General features: G+C 37.0%; 1 protein-coding gene across 3 annotated transcripts in view; it reads left to right on the top strand.

The window, feature by feature from the left end:
* Positions 1 to 27,170, top strand: part of CDK14 (cyclin-dependent kinase 14) — a 487,133-nt gene that overhangs the window by 386,898 nt on the left and 73,065 nt on the right. For all 3 annotated transcript variants that reach the window (XM_011956201.1, XM_011956202.1, XM_011956203.1), the window contains 2 exons: positions 9,189 to 9,328; positions 14,711 to 14,854. In XM_011956201.1, the coding sequence (XP_011811591.1) occupies positions 9,189 to 9,328; positions 14,711 to 14,826 (256 nt within the window). In that variant the 3' untranslated portion in view covers positions 14,827 to 14,854. The remainder of the gene's footprint in view (positions 1 to 9,188; positions 9,329 to 14,710; positions 14,855 to 27,170) is intronic.

Below are 27,170 nucleotides of genomic sequence, written 5' to 3'. Positions count from 1 at the left end.
ACCACCATTTTTGTCCTCCACTTTCCATTCTGTCTTTTCAACTTTGATAGTACTCTCTAGTCTGGCAGAGGACTCCAGGTTTACTTTTCTCTTTGTCTGTTTTCAGGAAGGCTTAGAAACTTAGGTTAGATTTTGAAGAAGCATGAGTTGCAAGGTTGACTGGAGAGAAGTGAGAGGCACTGTTTGTTCCTTTCATTGGTGGCAGAGCAGGAAATTCTGGTAGGTCAGCCCTGGCAGGCCACTGTGCTAACTCTCCCTGCCTCTAGTTCACAATCCAATTCTTCCGAGATTGGAGGATATTGTCCTAGCTTTAGAGCTAGGACAACTCTTAAAGACAATGTATTCCATCTTCCTCATTTCTGAGGTACAAAAACTAACCTGTACAGGGAATAAGGAGAATATCCTGCTCTATATTTATGATCTAAAACTGTTTTTCACTATTCATGTTACCTTCTTTCATACATTTTTTTAAAAAAAACTGCAAGGAGACAGAGAGAGAGGGAGAGAGAGAGAGAATCGCATGGATAAGGACTTTAAAAATCTAGAAAATTCTTTATAATTAGAAGAGCAGCATACTGTTATTTTCAACTGTATTAAAAGCACTCGTTTCATAGTTATTCACAATATAAGATTCTCATACCACACATACTCTGATTTCAGTATTTATGTCTTGTCATCCAGGTTTATAATTTGAAAATTTCTTAGTTTTTTTTTTTTTTTTTAAGAGTTTTCATGAACAACAAACATGCTTTTACAGCATAAATGTGGAATGAACATAACAGTCTCTTGTCTGCTATGTTCCAGGTTTTTCTGACTCCTTGTGAACATACAGGCTCACTGAGTACACCCCCACCAACCTGATGGGCCCAGTTCCATCAGCCTGAGGCAGATTTCCACTCAGTGACCTGGGATAGAACACTGAAATCGATAGGAGGGCCTCACCATTGGCAGCAACATCTCTGGGTAGGCTGGAGCATCTCTTGAGGCATCATTGGGAATCCCCTCAAGACAAGGAAGTTCTAATTTCAGCCACTCGCAGGAGGGAAGCTTTCCATCCTTAATACTTGAATATTCTTTGTGAAAAATCTGCAGTATTCCATCTCTCTAAATGGCTCCATCTTCTGAATTTTTGTTATAGTCCCCCTGACCTGGACCTCTCACATGGCCCAGTGTTCATCCTTCTTGATCACAATGTAGAACCATCCAAAAAGATTGTCCAGTTCTCTTTTGCTAAACAGTCTCACCCTCCCTCCAGCCTATGTCAAACACTGATCAGTTTTCTGTTTATATAATTTTGGCTTTTCCAGAATGTTGTATAAATGGAATTATATATCTATAAGAGGCCTCTTGCCTCTTCACTCTGGATAATGCATTTGAGATTCATCTAGACGTTGTGTGGTGAAAAAATGTCAGCCTGAATCAACTTCAGATAATTAGTTTTTGAGACTAAATAGAGGTGACCTAACAGAATTAGTTTTAAAAGAGAGGGATGGGGCAATGAAAGAATACCAGGGAGAAAGACCTAAAAATTATATGTGTAGATGATTATTTTGTGATTATTCCAGGGAGAAAGACTTAAAAATTATAAGTATAGATGATTTTATAGTAACTAATTAAATTGTGGGGATTATAAATATACACCTATAGGGAAAAAAAAATCTGTTCTACTACTCCTAGTACTAAAAGCCACCTAAAATGCTGGATAAAATACACCAAGCACATGATTTCAGATGCACAGCTGAACCCAAAAGAAAATAGGTAAAATCTCCGGAAAGGCCAAGAATGAAGAAAGACAGGAAACCAGAAGGGTAATCAAATACTGAAGTTGCAGCTGCCCTGAAGTTGTTGTCTAAAATAGAAACATGAAGCCACTTGGGGATCAGGAAACAAGGCCTTCGGCCTGAAAAATGTAGGGAATCAGAGCTGAGATTCTCCACATAGAGTGGGAACCCTCAAAGCACGTTAATGGGCTTCAGTAATGTAATTCAGCCTCAGTATGGATTCAGGAATAACTGCTTCCAACAAAGAAAGACCACAAGGACGATTGTTGGTGCAAGCCTTCTCTCTGGATGGGGATGTAAAAGTCTGATATGAGAATTTCTACATGTTTAGGTTTAAATTTACACAACTTGCATGCTCTTGGAAACCAACAGCAAGAACTTGGAGTACCCATGTATTGGGAGAGTCTCAGGCCTTTTGACGGAAGCAAAAGAAAATCCTTATGGAGAAACACATTCTCAATCCAGGCCCCTCAGGTTTCCCATGGATTAACATTAGACAACCATGGGCTTACAATCCAAAATTATAAAGCATGTGAGGAAAAAGTTTTTGCAAGTGAGGATCAGTAGCAAAAGCAACAAAATTGAACTCTCCTCTCACCCAACATTTTAGGTATTAGGAGTTATCAGACCTACAACTATGTTTAAAATGTAAAGAAATAAGATCATATAAAAAACTTGAGACTATCAAAACTGAATAGACAAATTTGTCAAAGAATTGAAAAGACCTTATAAAATCAAAATGAACAGGGGAAATAGCATATTAGATGCAATCGATTAGATAATTCATTGAACTGAACGATGGCTCAGAAGTAATTGCCCAGAATGGAAAACAGAGGGACAAACAGATGGAAAACATGAAAGAGGAAAGACATGGACAATTTAATGAGATTGCATTGCATCCAAATTACAAAATGAGAGAAGAGATAGAGTTGGGGAAAGATAATATTTGAGGGGTAATGGCTGGGATTTTTTCTTGAATTGATGAAGAACATGAAACCTCAAATTCAGGAAACACAGTGAGTACCAAGCAGGTTAAATAAAAAGAAGACCTAACATTGCAGTTGCAGAACTCCGAAGAGGAAGAGAAGAGCACTAAGAGGCAGAAACAACAGACGCCTATGGAATAATGTATTCAGAGGGTTAAGGGAAAATGCCTTGAACCTGCATATGCATATAGAATTATTAAATATATATCCAGTCAACCCATTATCCTGTATGTAAACAAAACAGAATTTACCACCAAATGATGTTCATTGAAATAACTGTTATTGTTTGTATTTCTGGTACAAAAAATAATCTGGGAGGCAACGTCTGAAACGTGAAAAGAAAGGTGATTAAATAAATTAGTAAACATGGGTAAATAAAATAACAATAACAGTAATAATAATAATAATGTCTAATATGTGTCCTTAAAAAGCACAGAAAATAGAAATAAAATATTAGACAATAATAACATGATAGATGGGACTGTGTCATCCGAATTAAAGTATTGCAATATTCTTACACATGAGCGTAAAAATAAAATTGAACTCTAAATTTTAAGTTAAATAGAGTTAAATATTAAAAAGTTGAGGAGCCATCCACTTGGAGAACTGAGGGTGAAGATATAAAGTATGGAAATTTTATTTTTATATCCTTGATGTTTACCATCAAGGATACTAAGACACAAAGCCAACCTACCCCAAGAGAGGTCAGTGCTAGCTGCAGGTTGGGCAGTTCTGTAGTGTTCTTGGTCATGCATTTGCAAAGTTTCTGAAGGGCAATGGAGATTACCAGGCATACAGAATGACTTCTGTGCAAACAGATGAATTACAGAAAGTCATTACTATTCTACCAAGCAGCTCCATGAGAGGGGTTAACTAGGACACACGAGAATCAAATTAAAATCAGGAAAGCATTTTACAAGAGTTCTGACCTAGATGAGTAAACCTAGGGGAACTTCCTTTCTGTTGCCTCATTACTGGATTAAAGAATTGATCTTGCTTTTCTGGAGGTTCATTTCATGTCCTGTTACTCCCATCTTCATACTCCAAAGCACTGAAGATTTCAAGTGTAGTATAAAGTGTGGTACATTGAAGTAGACTTCAGTTATTTTTACATCATTTTTTACATCATTTCTGTATGCTTTATTCAAAAAGAAGTTTTAATTTTTAAATAACCCTATTGAGTGTTTTTTTTAACTAATGTGACTCAGATGAATTGGTCAGATCATGTGAAGTCATACAGGATATTGCAGTCAGTATGACCTTAAATGAATGTTAAAAGAACTTTAAAGTATGTTCTTACCCAATAGTGAGAATATGTGAAGCAACTTACAACACTGCTCTTGTGAGAAAGAAGGCATCCAGGTTCTGAATGATGGTACACTGCCATTTATCCAAGCCTGTTGATAACTGGTTATGTTTTGTAAAATAAAGTTTCTTGGAGAGGCTAGTGTTGCATTAAATATTACTGTCATCATGCTGCTGGTTTTGGGAGAGCTCTAGTGTTCATTGTCCAAGCATTAAAGTGAAATGAAATATGAAGATGCAGTGAAGTTCATAAGACAAAAGTGAAATGGAAATGTTAGAAGCAAGCAGTTTTTCTCTTTTGGAGCAGTATTGTCATACACTGCAGCTGTACTTCCTAGACACCAGCAGTCAGAGAAACAACTCTTGCAATAAATAAAACCAGGCTACCTGATGCAACTGCCTTGGAAATGGAACTTTTACAACAGGACCCAGTTTATCAAACATATTAGCCAACTTGTAGGCTTAGTGAGTGATAAGTCTAATGAAGTATTGATGAGCATTTTTACCAGGCCTCAAACTTGACAGAATTGAAACCTCTGTGTTTGGATTATGATCAGCTTGTTTGAACACTCAGCAAAAGATGCTTGTTCGTCCAGACGCAGTGGCTCACACCTGTAATCCCAGCACTTTAGGAAGCCGAGACGAGTGGTCACTTGAGGTCAGGAGTTCAAGACCAGCCTGGCCAACATGGTGAAACCCTGCCTTTACTAAAAATACAAAAATTAACCAGGTGTGGTAGCGCATGCCTCTACTCTCAGCCACTCTCAGGCTGAGGCATGAGAATCGCTTGAACCTGGGAAGCAGAGGTTGCAGTGAGCCAAGGTCATACCACTGCACTCCAGCCTGGGCAGTAGTGTGAGACTCTGTCTCAAAAAAGACAAAGAAGAGAGAAGCTTGTTGTTCAACAATTAAAGCATGTTTACCATTCGTATGAGTTGACCTTTCCTGAAATCATGCAGTATTATGTCTTCTTGAAGTCTATTCACATTCTTGAATCTTATCAGTATATAAGGAATAAAGAGTTATTGGGTGCCAAAATACCCAGAACAATACTTGTATGTTTTTAATGTGCTACCGAATTAAAAACCTAAGAACTGTGAGCAGTCTAGGCCTTCTGTGATTTATTCCTTCAGTCATTTCAAACATTAATAGTGGTGCCTATCTGGCTATTTGCCTGCTACTATATGTTTATAACTGCCACATTTAAAACAGTGTACATCAGATTTGTGTACCCATTGATTTTGTTGGCTTTCATCCAAGTCTAATGATTTCTTAATGTCTTTTTATAAATCTCATTTTGTGCTATTATGAAAACCTCCATTTTGAAAATCACAAACCTCTGGTTGAAAAGTTCATACAAAGTCCGCATTGCACAGAAGCACATATCTTTAATGTCTGTCTCCAGACCAAAAAAGTATTGAAGTTAATTTAATGTCTGCATTTGAGGTGCAACTTAAAAGAGAGGATCTGAAGGAAGAGTGGGAGAGCTGTTAAGTGTTTTTAGCAAAATGTGTTTGTCTTGTTTAGGACATATGCTCTTTAGTAAATATTTTTTAAGGTAGACATGCCTTATGATTGTAGCTGAAATAATTGTTAATAATACAATTTTTGAAAATCTTGTAATTTTTTTGCATATCTATTGGAAGTTGTTTACCAGCTGTTATTGTTTCAAGTGTGATTTTTGTTAATCTCTTCCCAACCTCTCTTGCAAAAAGAGAAGTTAACTTCTGGTAGTGAATTGAGCAGAAATGTAATATTTTTTAAGCCTGTTGAGCTGTATAACTTAATATTTGCATACTTAATAATCTGTTTTATTATACAATCAATGAAATGGTCATGTCTGTTGATGTCAGTTCAACCGTATACTTATACTGTCTGGATTGTGTGTTTCCAGTTTTGTGGGAGAAATAATTTGTCAGTGTTCACCAGCTTCCAAAAACTTGTGAAAGCTTAAACACCTAAATTGATAATTAATGCAGAAAAGAAGAAGAAAAATTAAGAGGAATTACTAATTACATGGAAATAGAATGCATAACTTCTTGAAGTTATACTTCTAAAATAGTTCTATCTAAAATAAACTCAATCCAAAAGAAGACAGGCAAAGAGAAAAGGTAAAGGAGGACAAAATAGGATGCCAAATTAATCTGGTAGCAGTAATTCCAAATATATCAATAATTGCAAAATGTAAATGGACTAAACTTTCTCCTTGAGAGACGAGGATTATTTAATTGGATAAAAATTAAACTTAGCTAAGTAATATTTATGAAAGAGACACCCTAATATTACATGTATGCAGCATTAAAAATAAGCAGGTAACAAAAAGTATGGTGGGCAAATACTAAACAAAAGAAGCTGAGGTCATTATATTGTATTAATGTAAGAATAAAATGAACTTTAGCCTAGAAAGCTTTATGAAAGATACTATCATGACATAAGGATTAAAGACTGAATTTACCAAGAAGAGATAATAGTGCTAGACTGCTATGCATTTAATTACCCAGCCTTATAATATAAGACAAAAATTGATGGAATTGCAAGGAAAGATTGAAAAAGATCTACCATCACATGGGAGATTGAGAACCACCACCACCATTCTAACAACCTGATAAGGTACGCTTATGACTTCAGATAAAACTTCCAATTAAGATATCATACATGGATTGCCAAAAGTATCATGTCTTAACAACTTAAGTAGACCGAGAAAAGAGGTTCTAGTGGTGACAAAGGCTCTGATGTCGAAAATGCATGTGGAAACTTAGAATAAAATTTCTAAACTAAAATTTTATATAACAAATATTTATATATTAACTAAATATCACAAATGAAAATTTAATTATTGGCATATTAAAGTGTAGTCAATTTAGGGGGAAATGGGATTGTCTTATATTGATGAATTCCTTATATGAGGCATATACATTACATTTAAATATAGTCAACAGTTTACTCCAGACACAAAGATACAACTGTAAGTGTTTATAATTCTTCAAGATAATGAAACCATGCTTCAGATGTGATTCATGGCTTTTTGGAACTGGAGGGACTGCAGACATAATGTGGGTTCATCACTATTTTTCAATAGATGGGAAAACCAAGATCAAAAATAGCATGTATTGCTTTGTATTTCATGTGTTTTACTTTCTTGACTTCTGAGTTAAGCACTTGTACACCAAGTATTGCAATCACCTTTCTCTTCTTGTATTTACATGCAGTGTAACAACATACATTTTGGGCGATTAATAATATTCCTTTTTTCTTTTAATAAAAGTTGTTTGAGTTTAGGAAAATGATAACAGTATTAAGCCTGAGACTCAGATCTAGTCCTAATCTGGTTGTTCTATTTTATCAAAACTATATAAAATTGATATGAAGGTACTGTTCACCATAATTAACTATGAACTGTACATTCAGTGTAAGTATAACTTTTAACCATGAAGCCTATCTCAAACTTTGCATGTGATTTTTTAAAGTATGAATAAAAAGTTGTACTAGTGATAAAGTCTTGGGAAGAGGAAGGAATAATATGGATGGCCCTGTGCCCTCTTAAAGGGGGAAAAATACCTGTTAAGAATTTTGAGAATGCTTTATTTCCCTGTGGACAAATTTCTCTCTTCCAGGGAAAGACAGTTACAACCAATCCATTGATCCATTTTTTTCATGAACAGCCTTTGCAGCAGTCACACATTGAACCCATTTGTGAGGCCTTCACATAAGAAGATTTAGAGAGAAAGCCTCTTAGTTTGGATCTTTGTGGTAATATTTTTCTTTGCTTTTCCCCTTTTTCTTTCTCTACCCAAATCCATTACCTCGTATTCTCTTCCAACCCCCATCCCCAACAATTTGAAATAAATACTAAAGAACTGGTTGAGGAGGGGAAGGAGGAGATTGTTGGTCATTGAGGAAACATGTTTTGTTGGCTAATTGTGTCTTGAGTAGCTTCAAGGATTTTTAAAGAAATACCTACTGGAAGGTGCAGCCACTTCTGGCTCCCTCACCCACTTCTGGCTGCCTCTGAGAGTCACTGTACATACTGCACCAGGTTTCAGAAACTGGAGAATCCATTGGGAAATGCCTTTAAAATAACCTGTGAGAGAAAGAAGAGCATGGCATATGCAAACCACTTCAGAGTCAAGGAGTTCTGGATGGATTTGAATCTCCTCTCAACCTGCTACCCGAGTAATCCACTGCCATCTCTGACTCCTACTTGGCTTCCACCACTACAAAATAGCAACTGTTAACCTTCTCAGACTATAATAAATATGAGTGTTAAAAGTACCTGGGAAAGTGCCTGACACATGTTCAACTATCCAGAAATGGTAGCCATTATCAGGAATACTTTTATTATCATTATTATATTAATTATCCAGGCTTGATTGCTCTGAGTAGAGAAATAGAGGTTCCATGAAAAGCAAGGCTGAGCTGGACTGAGAAGAGCTGCTACGCATTTGAAAGCTTATACCACATGAAAGACTATCGTTATGCTTTTTTCTGTAATCTTGAGACACATATTTTCTATCTACTGTTGTTTTAAAGGTCATCTTGAATTGATTCAGCCCTATATCATCTAAGCACATCCCCTTTGCTAACCTGTATTTTAATATTATGATAGTTGATATTTGACAGGGCACTGTTTCAATAATGTTATTTATATTCAATGCAAGAAAATGTAAATTCTTAGAGGAAAAGAAACTTTAGTAACTGGAGAGTTTAATAGCAGTTTTATTTTAATTCTCTTAGGTATTTATTATTAATTTTCTATAAATATATCCAGATGTGGGTATAGTACATAGATTCTATGAACAAATTCTAGCAATTATTTGATACGTTGTCTTCTGAAATTTTCTACCTCTGGACCTAGTTTTATCTTTTCTGAAAGTATCAACCCTTTGCCTATAGTAGAAATATTTTAAATCAATTATACTGTGATACCTAGAGTAAAAGTAACTTTGAAGTAACAAATACTCTAAGAACTAGTGTGCTTTTTGCTTCTATTTTCAGCAGGTAATTTGTTTTTCTAGCCAAGAATAAATTGAAATCCAGAAAAATTAGGTAAGCTTTATGTCTTATTTAGTGGATTTTCTTGTTTGGTCTGATATCTCTTTTTTGCTCATGTTTTTAGGCTCAGCTATGTGAACCATGCAGAAGACCTGGCCTCCAAGCTCCTACAGTGTTCCCCAAAGAACAGACTATCGGCACAGGCTGCCTTGAGCCATGAGTATTTTAGTGACCTGCCCCCACGGCTATGGGAACTCACCGATAGTGAGTATGACAAATCCACAACATCCAGTCCAAGCAGAGACATCATTTTATTTTAGCATCTGTATGTAACGTGTATACAGAGATTCACATATTTGTGTGTGCACAAACATAAGATAATGTATGTTTGTATGTGCATTACATGGGGGTGTGTGTGTGTAGAGAGAGAGAGAGAGAGAGAGAGAGAACAGGGGAAGGGGGGCCATGTGTATATATATTTAGTGGAATCCTGCCATTCATTTGCTAGCTTACCAGACACAGGAAGAAAATGGATTCCTTTTTTGCTATCTCTGCTCTGCAGTCTGCAGCTGTGCATCTTTGTATTTGATTATGTGTGTGTCCAAAAAAATGATCTGAGCAGTCATAAAGGAAAAGGAAAATATGATTTACATATTTAGTGCTTTATGCATACAGTACTTTTTAACTGGCTGCAGTACACAGAGGAGAAGATGATTCATTTCTGTTTGATTCTCAGAGACCATCTTGGTTGTAACAATAACCTTAAAAAGGGCAGCTATGCAGCGAGCTGAGGAACAGAGTTGGCAATTGGCTAATGCACTGAATTGTCATGTACAGACTGAAGACGTGTAATTCATTTTAACTGCAAATGCTCTTGGTATTTGTATAGACAGCTCTTCTCTGAATCTTTTAAAAGAAAACACATTCCTGGGTGGGTTTTGTTTTGCTTTTATAAAAGCCTTCATATTTATACAGCCTTTAAAAATTACATTTTAAATATTTGGGGGAGGATTTATGGCTGGGAGGATCTCAGATTTCTTCCAAAGTGTGAAACAGAATTCTTGTGAAATTTTGTACAAACTGTTACCGTCAGAATGTTTTTGTTCAATGGTGATATGTTCTTTCCAAAGGACAATTAGAGATACTTCTTCTATACTCTCTTCTGATTGCCTTAAAAATTAACATACCGATATATACATTAATATTTATCATGTGTTTATTAATCCTTGGTATACATCACTTACAGTAGACATACGATTATTTCTTCATTCTCTTGGATTTTAGATTTCTTTCACCCATCGTAATATTGGATTCTCCTTGATGGCAATAACCCTTTATTTTGGAACTAAGTTCTAAGTACAACTCCTCTTGGGTATTTCTATCCGAAATATTTTTTTGATATCCCACATTTATTTCTCATTACTTGTTTTTAACCCTAAAGTGACTATAGATGTATTAATCTACTACTCCCCTTAATGCTTAGCAAATCTTCATTAACATTTCACATATTTCCAGCCCATATTTACTCAATACTCTGCCCTACTTCCTTTCTAAAGACTACTCACTGACTATTACAACAGCTACTCTCAAATTGTTTAAATTAAAAACTAAATCCCTATGGGAAAATAATTTTTCTATACTGAAAACAAAAATGATGTAAATAGGCTCACTAGTTTATTGCTCATCACACTCAAACATATGGTTTGTTTTCCCGTTTAGTGTAACTTGTAACTTGATATCACTGCTCCTTGGTGACATCTCAATCCCATCTGACTTGATGATTGAGTTTAAGCCAGGATTTTGATGGTCTATGAATTCTGAATTCTGTAGTAGTACTTTTCTGTTAATATGGACTTATTACCCACTTGCCACTTAGTTTATCAGCCAGTGGTTAAATCCAGTTTCTATCAGTGAGTAAATGCCTACACATTATCACTCGTCAGCAGACTGCCAAGGGAGACAGCCTTGTCCCCGTCATTAACAAGCACCATGTATGCAGAACACCAGAGGGGAATTAAAACCACAAAAAATACCTCAGGGTGGTATTTTTAATATGAGAATTTAATTTGTAATTTCACAGATTAAGAATTTTGGCTGCATTAATCCCTTTATCAGCTCACAGCAGGCTATTTGCAGAAGCATAACCATAAGGCGATATTCATTGGCAGAAACACGTCTTTGCATAACGTTAAACATCAGGAGCAGTGAAACCTTTTGAAGGGGGGAGAATAAAGATGAAAAATCATTATATTTTTAAAGCAAGATTCTACTAAATGCCTCCAGTAACAATTTTGAGTTATAGAAATGCATTCTGTGTCTAGAAGATAATCATTATGAAGCATAAATCCAGTTGCAAGAAAGGACAATCCCAGTATTAAATACTATAGTCATTTCCATTTAGAACAACGTGGCTGTACTTGTAAACATGTTTACAAAACAAAGAATTCCCAGACTTTGGAGACTTCGGGAATTAGTTTCTTTAAGTGAAATGACTGGTTTGGGTGACTTATTGTCTAGGTTAGTATTCTGCAGACTGTATTTAGAAGTTTTTTTTATATTTTTATAATTAAATTTCACATTAGTATGGAGTCTTGTAAAAGTTCACCATCTGGCAAAGGCAGCAGTGGCGGTGGCAGCAGTAGCAGCAGCACCTGTAAGTACCCTTACGTGCTGCTTTTTCAAGGAGATTTGAAAGGAGGTCCACCTGGAAAGAAGTGTTACAGGACCAATAAATGGATTGTCTTAGCAACCAAGCTGTAGTTTAGGAACTTTGCTGTCTCAGTTTGGTCACACTGCAATAACAAAATACCGTAAACTGGGTGGCTTAAACAGCAGACACTTATTTCTGTTGGGGATGGGAGGTCCAAGATAAAGGTGCCAGCAGATTCGATTCCTGGTAAGGTCTTTCTTCTCAGCTCGTGAAGGGCACCTTGCTGTGTCTTCACAGGGTGGAGAGACCAATCTCTTCCTCTTCTCACAAAGCCATTAATCTCATCATGAGGGCCCCGCCCTTATGACTTCATCTAACCCTAATTACCCTCCTAAAGCCTCATCTCCAAATGCCATCACATTAGGGGTTAGGGCTTCAACAGATGAATTTGAGGACAGACACAATTCAATCCATAGCACTCTCATTCCTAAAGCTGGCTCATAGCACTTTCTAAAGAATTTCCACAAGAGGAAAACACTAATGCAAGCAGGAAGCAAAATCAGGTTAAAAGAAGAAGATGGGAACAAAAATAAGTTACAAGTAGATTTAAGCCTTCTTGGCCTAGTGTAATATATCAGACCCCGAGAGAAGGGCATCAAGTGTTGTTGGAACCTGAGTAACACAGAGCCCTGCAAGTCATTTCACGGATTCGTATAAAAATGAAATTATGGGCTTATGTCAGACACATGCTTTGCAATAATACATACTAATGTAGTATCTTTCTTTATTATACTATTCCTTAAAATCTCATCAGGTTACCTAGTACCAAAATTTAGAAGTAATGTATTAGTGTGCCACTGAAGCAGGAATTATAAAAGCAGAAAGCAAGAATAATGGTACAGTTATCTGGGGACCTGGCTGTTAAAGCTGGGTAATTCTGGTGGCACCCTGTTATTCTCCCTCTGTTCTGAAACCCCAACAGCTTTGTCCCACTTCTTCTCAAATATTTAATTGCGGGGAAGTAAATGGAGGGCTGATTTAGAAGAAATTCATTACTTTTCCCAAATACACCACAGGGCATTCTCCTGCGTATACTATCAAGTTACATAAATAATTGAAGCTGTACTACCCTTGTCAAAGTAAATGAACAAAATACACTTCATAGCACAGAGTCCTTGATTTTATTACACTCATTTGCTAATTCACAAAACTCAAATTCAGTGAAAGAAGGCCAACAAATCGGTACAGTGTGGAGAGCACTGAACTGGGAATCAGACCACCTGGATTGCAGCTTCAGCTCCACTGTTAACTAGCCAGGAAACTTTGGACAAGTGCCTTAGTCTCTCTGGGCTTCCCATTTCTCAGTTAAGGAGCGAGTAAGACGGACACAGTAGTCTCCAGGGACCTTTCTAGCTCTAGAGTTTGTCGATTTTCTCACATATTCCTGTATATGTTCTGTGTATTGTCCTAGAACAGCATAATGCTCTTAATGTAGCTCTGTGCCATCTTTTTAAAAATAAAACAGGTGCACCCATTTCAGATGTAAGATTTGCTGCCTTCATTTCCTAGACTTTTGTTCTGTTTTGAATCCTTTCCAGCCAGGCTTTTGTGTCCACAATGCCTGGCTTTCGAAGCCTCTATCCATTGGTCTTTTCCCAGCCTATCGAAGATTCAGTGCAATTGACAACCATCTCCTCCTACTAATACTTCTTTTGCTTGGTTTCCAGGACAGTATTCTCTCATTGCTTCCCTCTAGTTTAGAAAGCTAAAGTCTCCTCTTCACGCTCCTTTGCTGATTTCTCTTCATCTGCCAGACCTTTCACATTAGAGTGTCCTGGGGCTGAATCCTCAGATCTGTCTATCTGCATGGACTCCCTGGAGCCTAGATGATCTCATCCCATCTCATGATTTAAATATCATCTGTACACTGACAGTTTTCAAATTTCCATCTCCAGTCCTGTCTTCCCTGACTTGACTTGCATATCCAACTGACACTCAACATTTCCATTTGACCATCTAGTAGGCCTCTCACACTTAATCTTATCAAAACTGAACTCATCTTTCCCCTCAAACTTGCGTCTTCTCTAGTCTTACCCTTGTCAGTAAATAGCAGCATCATTCTTCCAGTTGATGGAAGCTATCCCTAACTCATCTTTTTTTGGTTCCACTCCACATTCAGTTCTTCCACAGACCCTGTTGTTGCTACCTTCACAGTATATCCAGGATCATGCCACTTGTCACTTCACTGCTGTCACCCTGCCCTTCAGTCACTCACCATCTTTCAACCACATTTTTACTGTTACCTCCTACCTGGTTTGCCTGCTTCTCTTCTTGCCTCCTTAAAGTCAGCTCTCGCTGTTTCCTCTTCTTATATGTATGCTTGCTCTAGACATATGCATGGCTTGCTCTCTTACCTCATTTGATTCTCTCCACCAGTGTCCCTTCTCAGAAGAGACTTCACTGACCTCTTTCCACCCTAAAACTTCCAGTTTGTCTTCCCTGCTTTATTTTTCTTCATGACATTTACCACTATTTAATGTATTATATCTGCTTGGTTGCTTATTGCCTGTCTCCCCCAACTGGACTCTATAACAACAGAGATTTCCTTTCATTCTGATTTATTTAGTACAGGATTCTAAAATTCCCAGAACAGTGTGAGGTTCAATAAATATTTTTCCAATGAATGAAAGAATAGCACAAAGGAAGGGCAAAATATGTTGTTTCCCAATCTAAGTTCATTGTTCTAGATCAGAGAAATGTGGGAGATAGTCTGAGCTGTGGTTCTGAGGGAAAGACAGACCGTCCTATCATATGTTTGCTTATGTATATAAATGTGTGTGTGTGCCTGCGACCACCTGGCATTTCAAAGATCAAAACGTACCATGATGTTCAGTGTGCTGGGCATCCAAACTTGCATCTCAGTCTCCATTTAAAAAAAAAACATGATTATAAATGTTTATACGTATATAAATGAAAATTTCGTATTCTGTCCACAGTGTCTTCTATTTTTACTGTCCCAAATGTGAGATTGCAACCAGAACCTGGAGAAAGCATGCGGGCCTTTGGGAAAAACAATAGTTATGGCAAAAGTCTATCAAACAGCAAGCACTGACAAGCAGCACATTCTCAAGAGCACACAGGTAAGATGACCTGCTTTACGAGGAAAGTAGTATTTAATGGATGTTGAACAGATTCTTTAAGTGAAATATTTCAGACTCGTTTTTTCACGAACTATCCTATGAGTCTCTTGTGTACATTATGGCGTTCATCAGACCTTCTATCGAGATAGAATGCTCTCAGTTATTTCCTCATTTTCAGGCACCTACTAGATTCTAACTAAAATTATACTTTATCTTATGCTTTTATTTATGTAGTCATAGGCAAACCATTTTAGTTACAAGCAAGTCATTGTAACTAGTCACATTCCTCACAGAGATTAGAAAAAGGTTCACTTTTGGCTGTATCTAAGCCACAGACCTACTTTCTTTTGTCCATTCAATTTTTCTAATTAGTTGTTCTCATTTTAAAATGGGGAGATTATACACAAAAGTCTAGATTTCTGGTTTTCCTTGAAAAATAAGCAACTCCAGCAATATCGCCTTCGCATTCCTACCAGAAGTGTTTGCATGAAACTAAATCATTGGTGCCTCCTTTAGAGGGGATGTAGACTCCCCAGTTTAGTTTAGCTCCCATCTGGGCCACTTCACCTATTTCTGATTCCTGTCTGGCTCCTGGTACGGACCTTATCGTGATGAAGCTTTTCTCTTTTACTATCAAATTCGTTGTCCTCTACTATTCTGCAGATAGGAAGCATAATCTAAACATGGCAACCTCTAGCCATGTCAGCCTGGCCCAGTCATCACATCATGTGTGCTACATAATGACCAGCCTGGGATGGCAACTTCTGAAAAGGCCGTATTTCTTGATTGCCAGATGGAAGTGCCTAGTGTTTTTGGAAAATTTTTAGTATATATATAATTTACTTATATATTTTTATATATATATAATTTACTTATATATATAATTTTTATATATATAATTTACTTACATATATAATTTACTTATATATATATAATTTACTTATATATATATACACACACACATACACTTAATGTAACACAAGTCCCTGAAACAAATAGAGAACAAATGTTACTGTGGGGAAGGCTTTTTATGTGCTGATTTGTAGAGAAAAGTGTGTGTTTGTTCTGATATTCAGTAATTAAGTGTTCAGGCCAGGCATGGTGGCACATGCCTGTAATCCCAGCACTTTGGGAGGCCGAGGAAGGCAGACTGCTTGAGTCAGGAGTTCTAGAGCAGCCTGGGCAACATGGTGAAAGCCCATCTCTACAAAAATACAAAAATTACCTGGGCATGGTGGTGGCATGTGCCTATAGTCCCAGCTACTTGGGAGGCTGAGGTGGGAAGATGGTTTGAGCCTGGGAGGCTGAGGTTGCACCACTGCACTCCAGCCTGAGTGACAGAGCCAGACCCTGTCTCAAAAAATAAATAAATAAATAAAATAAAAAGTATTCAAGTAACTGAAAGGATATATGCAGCATTGCAGTAGTTCTTCTTCCTTCCTCCCTCTCTTAGTTTGAAATATGTTAACAGGGTAAATTGATAGCATGGTAAAGAGAGAAAATTTTAAACTATACACATTGTCTTGTGGGTAATCTGCCAGTATCTTGAGCTACTTCTGGACTTAGCTTTTGAATACCCTCAACATAGGGGTCAGTTTTGTCCTATCAGGGGCATGGTGGCAATTTATGAATGATTTGGAGATAAAAGGTTTCCAGATAAAATATGATGTATAAATGACAGTCAGAAGATGTTACTGTTAAACTTGTCACTCCATAGGTAAGAGTCTTCATTCTTCGTGTGATTTCTCCCTGTTGAATAAAAAGCACAACTCTTGGTTGCATTTGTACTCCCACTCTGAATTTCAATTGGTCAGACAAAGAGTGGGGCTAAGTTTTTGACAAGCTACCTCCTGGTATTGAGAATGGTTTTGATTCGTGAGGGTTACATCATATGCTTTTTAAAAGTATTTAACCTGCATTAGCATAATGAGGACCCTGGCTTTATAAATCCCTTAACCAATTCAGTGGAACAAAACAAAAAAGTGGACTTTATTTGTGCTACTGCCTCATACACACATGCACACAAGCAAGCCTGAATTTCAATTGCAAGACTGTGTTCCTTCTTCTTGGCTCTTTTGAGATCCCCTGACCTGAGCCCAGGCAGTCAAAGCTGCTAGAACGTGTTTCAGCTCAGCTCCTCCTTGGGAAATCAGATCAAGCTCACAGGACAGAAGTGTTGCTTGGAGAGTCTCAAAGGTTGCTAATTGAAAAGAGATTTTTTAAAAGGTGCTCAGAACTACAATCATCAGTATATAAAAGCCTTTACAAAAATGTAAAAATATATTTTCTTCACATATATTTTTTAAACTAGATATCAGTTATATCTACACAGTAGAAGCTTTCCTCTAGAATTATTTGATAGCAACACAAATATTTTTTCTGTGAGTTTTGCCTTTTTCACATCAACTTGTAAAGCTTTTTTTTTTTTTTGAGACACAGTTTTGCTCTTTTGCCCAGGCTAGAGTGAAGTGGCACAATCTCAGCTCACTGCAACCTCTGCCTCCACCTGGGTTCAAGCAATTCTCCTGCATCAGCCTCCCGAGTAGCTGGGATTACAGGTGCCCACCACCACGCCCGGCTAGTTTTTGTATTTTTAGTAGACACGGGGTTTTGTCATTTTGGCCAGGCTGGTCTCGAACTCCTGACCTCGGTTGATCCACCCACCTCGGCCTCCCAAAGTGCTAGGATTACAGGCATGAGTCACCGCGCCTGGCCAATAAAGCTTTAATATTATTGTTGGTGTAGTTTTCTTTCAATCCAAATGCCTCAGCTTGATTCAACATAATGCTGAGGAAACAACTCAATTTCTTTTTTCTCAGAAAAGCTACAGGGAAGATGGATTCTAAGAATTTTCTGTCAGTCAGCAGAAAAAGAAATTATTTTAATGTCTCACCTTTGCAGAGTTTTTAAATAAATGGTGCCATCTTAGAGATCAAATAATATAGCCTATTTATTGGCCTTTATATCTTGTGGAATGGCCTTACTCTGACCAATACTGAATATCATATAGACATTATAGAGCAAAATGTCTATGTAGATAACATATCCTTAGAGAAAAATCTGTAATTTCTTAGACTTTAATTTTGTTGTTGCTGTTGAATTCATTGACTGTTTAGAGAAGGCTTTGGCATCTTGGGACATTTGAATTTCCTCAAATGTCCCAATTCTTTATAATGCCTAGAGAGATTGGGAAGAAGACGGAGGCTAAAGGGGTTGGGGGCTCAAGGAGACTAAGACTGTGAGCCGGCATTTTAACCACCTCTCTTTGGGGAGTTACAAAGAGGTAAATGTGGAAAATGCATTGTATTACTTCTGTCTTTGAAATAATACAGGACTGAGTAGACAAGAATGTTTCAAGTCCTAATTTTTCTTCCAAACCTCAATGCCAAATTATTTCTATCCTTGCCTACCAAGGTCACTTCAATTATTCAGTTAATAATGCCAGATTTGCATAAATTGGTCTTAGTGGAAAATCTAATGAGATGCATTTGGCTTTGCAGCAGAAAGCAATTTTGGTTTCAGAGTCTTATAACCAAATTAAATAAGAAGAAAACCATAAGCACCTAAGTTAAAAATGGGGTAGGTGCCATTGGATTATCAAAATACTGCGCTTCTTACATTTTGTTATCCTCTAAAGATATTAGTAAAGATTTCATAGATTCTTCTTACTCATATTATCAGCACTGATGGGTAAGACCCTTCTAAAGTGTGAGAGAGCCTTAAATATACATAGAAATTTTCCCCAAGGAAAAGACTGGAAGCTGTATTGAATACCACATCCTTTAGTATCACTTACATTTGCTTACAGTGATACCAAACACATCCCTCTGGTGAGCTTAATTTTCCTCTTAAGCTAAACTGGCATAGAAAGTGCATGGTCACTCTACTTCTCCTTTAGCTAAATATAAGGGATAAGAAAGGTCTCAACTCTTTTAGATATGTTTTGTAATTTTTCTGAAATAGTATGTGCTTATTATGGAATATCTGTTTTCAGTGAATCAGTTGGTTCACAGACCCCATTCCTAATAAATTTACAAATATTTGTCTAGTGCATGAAAGAATTTTATTTGGTTCAATTGCAAGAAGTTAACTGCATGCATATTTTGGTGACCCTCTCCTTACCTTTTAACCTCTTATTTCTGCAAATCTGCATTATATAGGAATTGCATGATAATGAAAAAAAAATGTGTCGGACTTTCTACTTGGTCGTTAAGCAGTCATCTCCTATAAGTAGGCTGTTAGGTAAACAGAGTAGAATGCTCAAGGAAATTTAATTAAATGAGATGAAGATTTTTTTAGAAACCTGGTTTTAGACAGAATACAATGCACTGGTGCTTAAGACTGTGGCAGCACTGTCTGAACGTTACTAGAACGGTGTTTCTTACTCGGTAGGCCACCTAGAGCTGTCTGCCATCTCAACCGCCATCTCAACTCTGGAAACTGCTCCTAAAGAACAGCCACCTATTGCTCTCCTCCATGCTGTGACATTATGGCGGCTCACTTTTTCTGTCTCTGCATCAACTAACACAGCTTTCATGTTCCCTTCACTTCAGGGCTTCTGCTGACTTGTTTCTGCTTATTCATGGATCCCGCTTATTATCATTTCTCTTTGTCCCTCTACTTCTGGGGCAGTCTATTGCTGACCTCTTTTTGCCTCAGATTCAAACCCTCTCGGAGAGTGGCTCTGATTGATGTAGCCATCATCATGAAGTATAGAGCGAAGCTGTTGTGTCAGTCACCCCCGTAGAAACTGCTGGCTGACTGTAGGCTGCCTTGAGGTCAGGCTCTGAGCCCTGATCCAGTCAGCTGAGCCCAGAACTGGGTGGCCAACCTGTTTTTAAGGAAGTGTTTGGAAGAGACCGCTGGGCTTAGCCATTCAGAAACTTGGAGAAGCTTTTGGAAAGCAAGCAGTATAGCTGGAAAGTGCCTTGCCTGGCCTGTATACTGCTGAGTGAAAAATCAGGCAAGTACAGAGAGAAACTCCAGTTCTGATGGTATGATATCTTCATTGTGTGATATTTTTGGCTATTGACAAAAGGTCCTTTTAAGGTATGTTGCATTTTCTCAACTATAGACACAAAAGGAGATAATATCCATCAGCACTTTTCAATATATAAGAAACACAAGTGTTAGATCTAGGTTTCTTTCAGTACTAGAAAGATTTCTGGGGTTTTTCCTGCAAAAACTGCCATTTTCTGCATGATCCTACAATTTTTTTTTCCTATTAAGTGGCTACAGTTTTATTATTTCTGTTACTTCATATAATTGACAACAATTGTTGAAATGATGCTTGGAGGGGAAACAAACCTTACTTAGTGCACTTTCTTTGCAGGTTTCATCTGAAAGATTCCCTAGTTGTTACCATTACCCCCACATGACTGCCAATTTAAAAATTCATCTTATTTGGGAAATTGACAGCACTTTGAACCTCAAATGCATGATGCATATTATGAATACCCATATGAGAAGAGGCTGGAATGCTATTAGTTCTCCTACCTCACCTTACCTCCACCCCACCTTACCTTAGCTCCCTCTCTACCCTGGGGAGTCTGTTCTGTCCTTTAAACGCTAATGCAAGTTTGTTTCTTCTCTCCTCCTCCTCGTCCCTTCTCTGCTTCTCCACCCCTTCTTTTCTTTGGGTCAACTCTGATCTGTACTCTCCACCACTACCACCCTAACCCCATGCAAGGGTAGGCAGAGGACTCGTAGGCTGTCACCACCTACTGGGATTGTCACAAAGCAGAATGAAAATAAAGTTGTATCATGCTTCCTTCAGAATGCATTTTTGTTTTATTTTATTTTGTTACTTGTTTTTTCTTTTTAAGAGACAGGGTCTCGCTGTGTTGCTCAGGCTGAACTTCCTATGTTCAAATGATCCTCTCACCTCAGCTTCCTGAGTAGCTAGGACTACAGGTGTGCACCACCACACCTGGATCATTTTTTAGTTTTTTGTAAAGGTGGAGTCTCACCATGTTGTCTAGGCTGGTCTCAAACTCCTGTCCTTAAGCGATCATCCTGCTTTGGCCTCACAAAGTGTTGGGATTACAGGCATGAGCAACTATGCCCAGCCTTCAAGCATTTAGTTTTTGTTTATATTGACATGATTTCATGTCTACAGAAAAGATGCAAGAATAGCACAAAGACTCCTGATACCCTTCAACCACTCTCCCCAAAGCGTTAACATTTTACTACATTAGCTACATTTGCTTTATCATATTAATTCTCTCTGCCATCACACACAAATTTGTGCACATATACATTGTTTCACTAAACCATGTATGTTACCCAAATGAAGCTCCATTATCTTTAAATATTTAACTGTTTCTTAAAAACAAAGAATTTAGAGTGATTTTTTTAACTAAAAATACTAATTTTTTGCCCTTTTTCCCTTTTTTTCCTTTTTTTTTTTTTTTCTCTGATTGAAGGTTTTAAAAAACAAAGTGACTAAAAGAGAGGAAACTGGTTGATGCTTCACAAATTGGTTCATCAACCCATGGATCCTTAAAAATTGACTATATTTTTGTGATTCAGCATTTCCAGGTCAAATGAACTTTCAAAATGGTGAGGGGCGGGGGGAATAGCACTTGCATCTTCTGACTTCTTAAAACCCAAATTAATTTCTTAGGGACTATTTAGCCAGCAGCACAATATGAGTGAACCTTTCTTATAAATAGTGGGCCCAAGCTGTGATGTGGCTAGTAACCACAATATTTATTACAAGGAAGTTAGCAGTCACATATAGAAAATAGAAACAGTTCAGGTGCTCTATTTTTCCTTTTCATTTAATGTTGATTCTTATGAATTTGGGATACAGAAGGAATTGTCTATGCCCTAAGTGTACTGTATTGTATTATTAATACCAGTATAGCAGCTGAGTCCCACTAGACAGTCTTTGTGGTCTGCTGATACTCTAAGAAGTGTCTAAGCATAAAAGGAGGCTGTTTGAGTTGAAGTGGGCTGATGGTCTGGGATGACATTTGAATGCACAGAGGACAATGTCTAAATGACAATGTCAAGAAGGGAAGGCAAAAAGAAGCTGGAAACTATTCCCGCTGTCCCATGGATGCTCGTCACTCCTCCTGCGATATTCTTCACATGGGAGCTTTGTCTGGGTAGAAATGGGGACTGGGATCAGGGAGGGCTGGGGACTGGGATCAGGGAGGGCTAGACACTGGGGCTTGGGGACAAGAGCCAGGGTTTCATGTCCTTAGACACATTAAAATTCTAGACAGATAGCAAATGTAATGAAAATTCAACCCAAATGTGTTTTGATAGACAAAGTTAAACATTTTAGCTAAAGTATTACAAGTATAATTTACGAACAGTTTGCAATACTCTGAATCGCTTCCATGAATAAAGCTTTTAAGAGTATCAAATTGGTTGTGCAAATGAATGGTTTACTGAGCATCTTTTGGAATTTAGGATAGCTGCTTTCTCTACTAACCTACGCATGCACACACACACACACAAACACACACCCTTCATACAGCCAAAAAGAATAATTTTCCATCAGTCCTTGAGTTGTGAAGATAACATCATAGATTAATCAAAAGTTACTTTTCCATATAGGGAAATAATGTACACAATCTAGAACAAAAACAATACAAAAGTTAGAGTCCTTGGTGGAAATTTATCTCATTATAAAAATAACCACCCCCAAAAAAAATTTTAAAAAACCCTGTATGCCAAGCATGGAATCAAATACTGAACTGTTAACTTCAATATTTGGGTGAATGTTTTCCCTTTAAATTATCACCATTCTCTTAATGTAGTTTGCATTACGTATAGTGCCCTTGGATTTTTAATTGCTCTGGTTTATCATTTTCAATGCAATTAGTAAAATGCCCTCAATTACATATAATAATTACTGTAAATGGGGCTATTGGCCTAATTACTATAAATGGGGAAAGATATGTGAGTATAATATGCAATTAAATCATGTACAGTATTTATTTTACATTATTACATACAATGGTATAATGATAACACATAATTATATTGTATCTTTCCTTGGTCAACAAATCTACTCCATATTAAGATACATAGAGTTGTGATCCATTGCCAAATTAACCATGTCCCAGATCATTCTTCCTAAAGTAATAGGTTTATTCTGTGGGCCAAGGCACCACTAAGTTTTAATATAATTAAATAAACTGATTCTGCACAGGCAGGAAAAATCTGAAAGGAAAAAAATTATTTTACCTCTATTAGTTAAGAATGCCCAGATTATCCTCTTTTTGTCGGTGTCAAGACTTTAATCCTCCCTGGCTCCATACCAACCTCCAGCATACCTGTTTGTTTTTATGTGAATATGTAAAAATTAACACCCCTAAATGGTGGTAACATTTAAAATATGCCTGAGAAAAGAGGTCCTTTCTTCACTGTGGCAAATATTATAATCATCCCTAGTTTACAAATGCACACTTAACGAGCTTATAGCACATGATTAATTCTGCAAAGGATGCTGTTTGACAGAGTGGGATTATGAGAATTGCATATTGATAGTGGCAGGAGAAATAAATCTATTTTCTCTACGTAAGGTAGGATATTCTTGTGTTCTTTAGAAACTGGCACATCTCAGAGGTGTTGCTCTCAAAATGATCTCAGGATGGAAAGAAATCAGTAATTACAGAGCCAGGCATTCAGTTGTGTCCTAATTTTCCCACCAGTTTTTCAGTGTTTCAGCTGCCTCAGAGACTTAAAGTATTCTCATTAGGTAGCTGCAGAGGCAGCCGCTTGCCTACTCCCTCATTCTCTCACTCGCTTTTCCTTTTTTTTTTTTTTTTTTTTCCTATCATTCCTGCCTTGGGAGTGACTGTGAAGATCATTTGCTGGAATGATTGGCAGGTTAGAGGATTCGATCAGATGAGTTCCTCTTAGTGCAGGTCAAAAAGGCTAGTTAGCAGGAGCTGTCGAAAAATGCCAGCAGCATTCGAAATGGGAAATGTCATGACTTCGAGGCAGGGGGTGCCACCTGGAACAGAAAGCTCTCAGCTCATTAGCAAGTTACAGGATGCGGGCTTAACTGGAGGGAGCAGGGAAGGAAAGATAATACCCAATAGGGAAAATGATTGTGAAGTGGAATTGATTTCATGTATAATTTGTTTATCACTAGAGGGGACAAATGCTGTCCTTCTGACATGAGCAGAGGAGTATGGACTATGAATGAAGCAACTTAGCATAATCTCCAGGTTGAGCTTTGGATTTAAAGAAAGCAAACTTCTTTATTCTTAACTGTGGAAATGATCAGGTCATGTTACATTAATTAAAGCTGACATACTCTCAAATGTTTTATCTGGGCAATTGTGGCAATTTGACAGAAACGGATAGAGATGGGCAACTTTAGAAAATAGGAGGGATTTCCCCCCCCCCCCCAGTGTGGAAGACTAGCTCAGTTGCATACTGAATTATAACAGGGTTGGTGTTTATACTCAGTGGTTAGCTGGGCTGCACAAATCAAACCAGGGTTCTGGATTCACGTGCAGTCTCATTGATAGAAGAGACCACATGCCCTTTGGGAGATCTGAATCTAATCCATGTGAAAAAATATATGTACATTTTAGAATGTGACTGTATCATATTTTGGTACAATGTTAAAATTTTAACTTCTTTTTTTTTAAAGGAGAAGTTCTCCAATTTCATTGCTTCCTAGATGTCAGTTCATCTAGAATTTAATATTCTACTATAAAGTTAACAATTTACAGTAACCTTAGTTACAAACAAAACTAAAAAGGTGCTGTTATAGAGAAAATTGATCTGCAGTTTATAAAAAGAGAACATAGTGGCAAAACAGAAAATAGTATTGCCTCACGTGTATTCATACTAAACTCCAAATTAAAAGCTTCCAGTATTTTTACAATGTATCAAATGAGCTTTTATGTAAAGCCTTTTATAAAACATAAATTCTATCTGAAAACGTATTTTCTTTTGATAAGAAACTTTTATGGCATAATTTATCTTTTGGCATGGAGATCTTCATCTTGTTAAGTCACAAATGCCATAGCTGCAAGTCTTTCTGAACACTAAAAGATGTTTACTTAGCATCCAGATTCTGGTTAAAATGTATATTTTCAAAATGTCTTTGCCTTGGGTTTCTCTTAAATATTGAGACATTTTGTGAGGCAGTTGTTAAATAGCCAATACTTGTTTTATCAAGCAGCCTCAGACTGCTGTGTAATGTGAATAGAAATCTTAAAACCTGCTAGTCCAAAACACTGGTGCAAAATCCATTCTATATTCAGCATAAAAAGCTTAGCATTAAGCTACTGTATATAGCTGTCAAGATATACTGCATTAGTTCTGTCAAATATAAAAATTTAAACATCAGTGTGAATCCACTCATTCCCTCATTTGGGAATTATATTGTGTAGTCCAGAAGCTGGCCTTGAAAACAAAATTTTTATAGAATACTATTTGAAATGGTTCACCTAACGTTAAGATTTTTTGCTTTCACAGAAACTCGATTTGTTAATAACTGACAGATTTATTAGATTAATAAATAAACAAGCCACTTTGAGGGAAAACATTGTCAAAAAATGTTATAATACAATAATTCAGTATAGTTGTCTATAAGTAGATTTCTCAGTCTGTACCTTTAGGTAAGAAGCCCTTACCACTCAAGACAGTCAAGCTGAAGGTGCCTGGCCCCACAAACTACAGGGGTGAATTGGTGGTGTTTGTGCCTGCCTGGTCTCATTGCCTACCCTTTTCTCCAGCCCCTCCTCTCAATTCCTGGTTCCAAAGTCGGCTCTGCACTCACTGACTTCTTAGAATCTCCACTGTTTTGCATTCTTCTCAATCCATCTCCTCTCCATTAACTACTTGCTGGTACATACTGACATTCTTATATTTATCATACTCTTTGGTGAACCTTTCCACAACTCTGTGGATTGAGTAACCATGTGTTAAAAGTCTGACTGTTAGTTTTGTGGGTTCTCCTAAGAAAAGGTCCCTCGGTACTAAAGAAAAGAAATGGTAGTTTTATCATCGTCCTTTATGTCAGCAGATCTCAAAGTGTGGTCCATATACCCTGTGGATCCCCAGGGGCTTCATGGGGTCAAAACTGTTTTCATAATAACACTAAGATATTCTTTGCCATTTTCACTGTGTTGACATTTGCACTAGTGGTGCAAAAGCAAGGGAGGGTAAAACTGCTGGCTCCTTAGCATAAATCAAAGCAGTGACACTCTAAACTGTGTTCCTGGGCACTGTATCTTCCCAACCACACAATTTAATTTTTTGGGAGCTTCACTTAATAATATTCTTGATGAAGAGGTTAAAAGTATTGATTTTTACGTAAGTCATTTGCATTGGATACCTAGTTACCATGGTTGTCTCAAGGAAAAGCTCCTGTACAGTTGTTTGAGTAGCAAGCTGAACTAACTGCTTTTTTCCAGGCACATGGTTTTTATTTGAAAGAATGACTGACAGGAAAAACTACAGTTATTCAAACTTGAGTATTTGGCAGACATTTTCTCAAAAAAGGAACCAAAAGTGAGTTCGTCACCAAAGCAAAACAAGCAATAGTAATTTGTTGATAAAATTAGAGCTTTCAATAGAAAATTTGAATTTGAGAGCACTATGGATAGCTTTTATTTGCCACTGTGAACTGGACAGTGATAATGAGTTTGGTGGTAATATAAACAAATGTGATTTTTTTGATATTGTATAATGAAATGTGTCAACATTTGAAATATCTGCATAACTCACTAAATGTTTTCCAAATGATCAATGCATGTTAGCAAAATAATGCATGGATAAAATATTCACTGAAATTTTAAAATAAACCAATATATATTAAGGTAATAGAATACGAAGAGTTCATTGATATAGTTTCAGATTCCCTGGTACAATTAACCCTTAAGAAACTACTACTTGTTGAGGTTTGTTGTACTGTAAAAGAAGAATATATCTGAAAGGGCTATTAAAATACTTCTTTCTTTTCCAACTACTTAATCTGTTGTAGTTCCATATTTTTGTCATTTGCTTCAAGCAAAACAATGTATCATAATAGATTGAATGTAGAAACATATTTGTGAACCCAACTCTCTTCTCTCCAGCCACTTATTAAAAAGATTTGCACAACTGTAGAGCACTGCCACTCTTCTCACTAATTCTCTTTGAAAAATGTAGTTATTTTTATTTAAATTATGTTTTCATGTTAAAATGTAATGAGTTCTTACGTAAATATTTTTAATTAACAGTTTTAATTTTGAATATGGTAAATATCAGCAACTACAATCCATAGAAGCAAAAGTTCTTAGGGGGGTTCCTTATAACTTTTAAGAGTATTAAGGGGTCCTAAGATAAAAAATAT

Source organism: Colobus angolensis, unplaced genomic scaffold, assembly GCF_000951035.1.
Source record: "Colobus angolensis palliatus isolate OR3802 unplaced genomic scaffold, Cang.pa_1.0 Scaffold410, whole genome shotgun sequence".
NCBI classification, from domain to species: Eukaryota; Metazoa; Chordata; class Mammalia; order Primates; family Cercopithecidae; genus Colobus; species Colobus angolensis.
The sequence above is the reverse complement of the archived record's forward strand: the minus strand, read 5'-3'. Positions and strand labels throughout refer to the sequence as shown.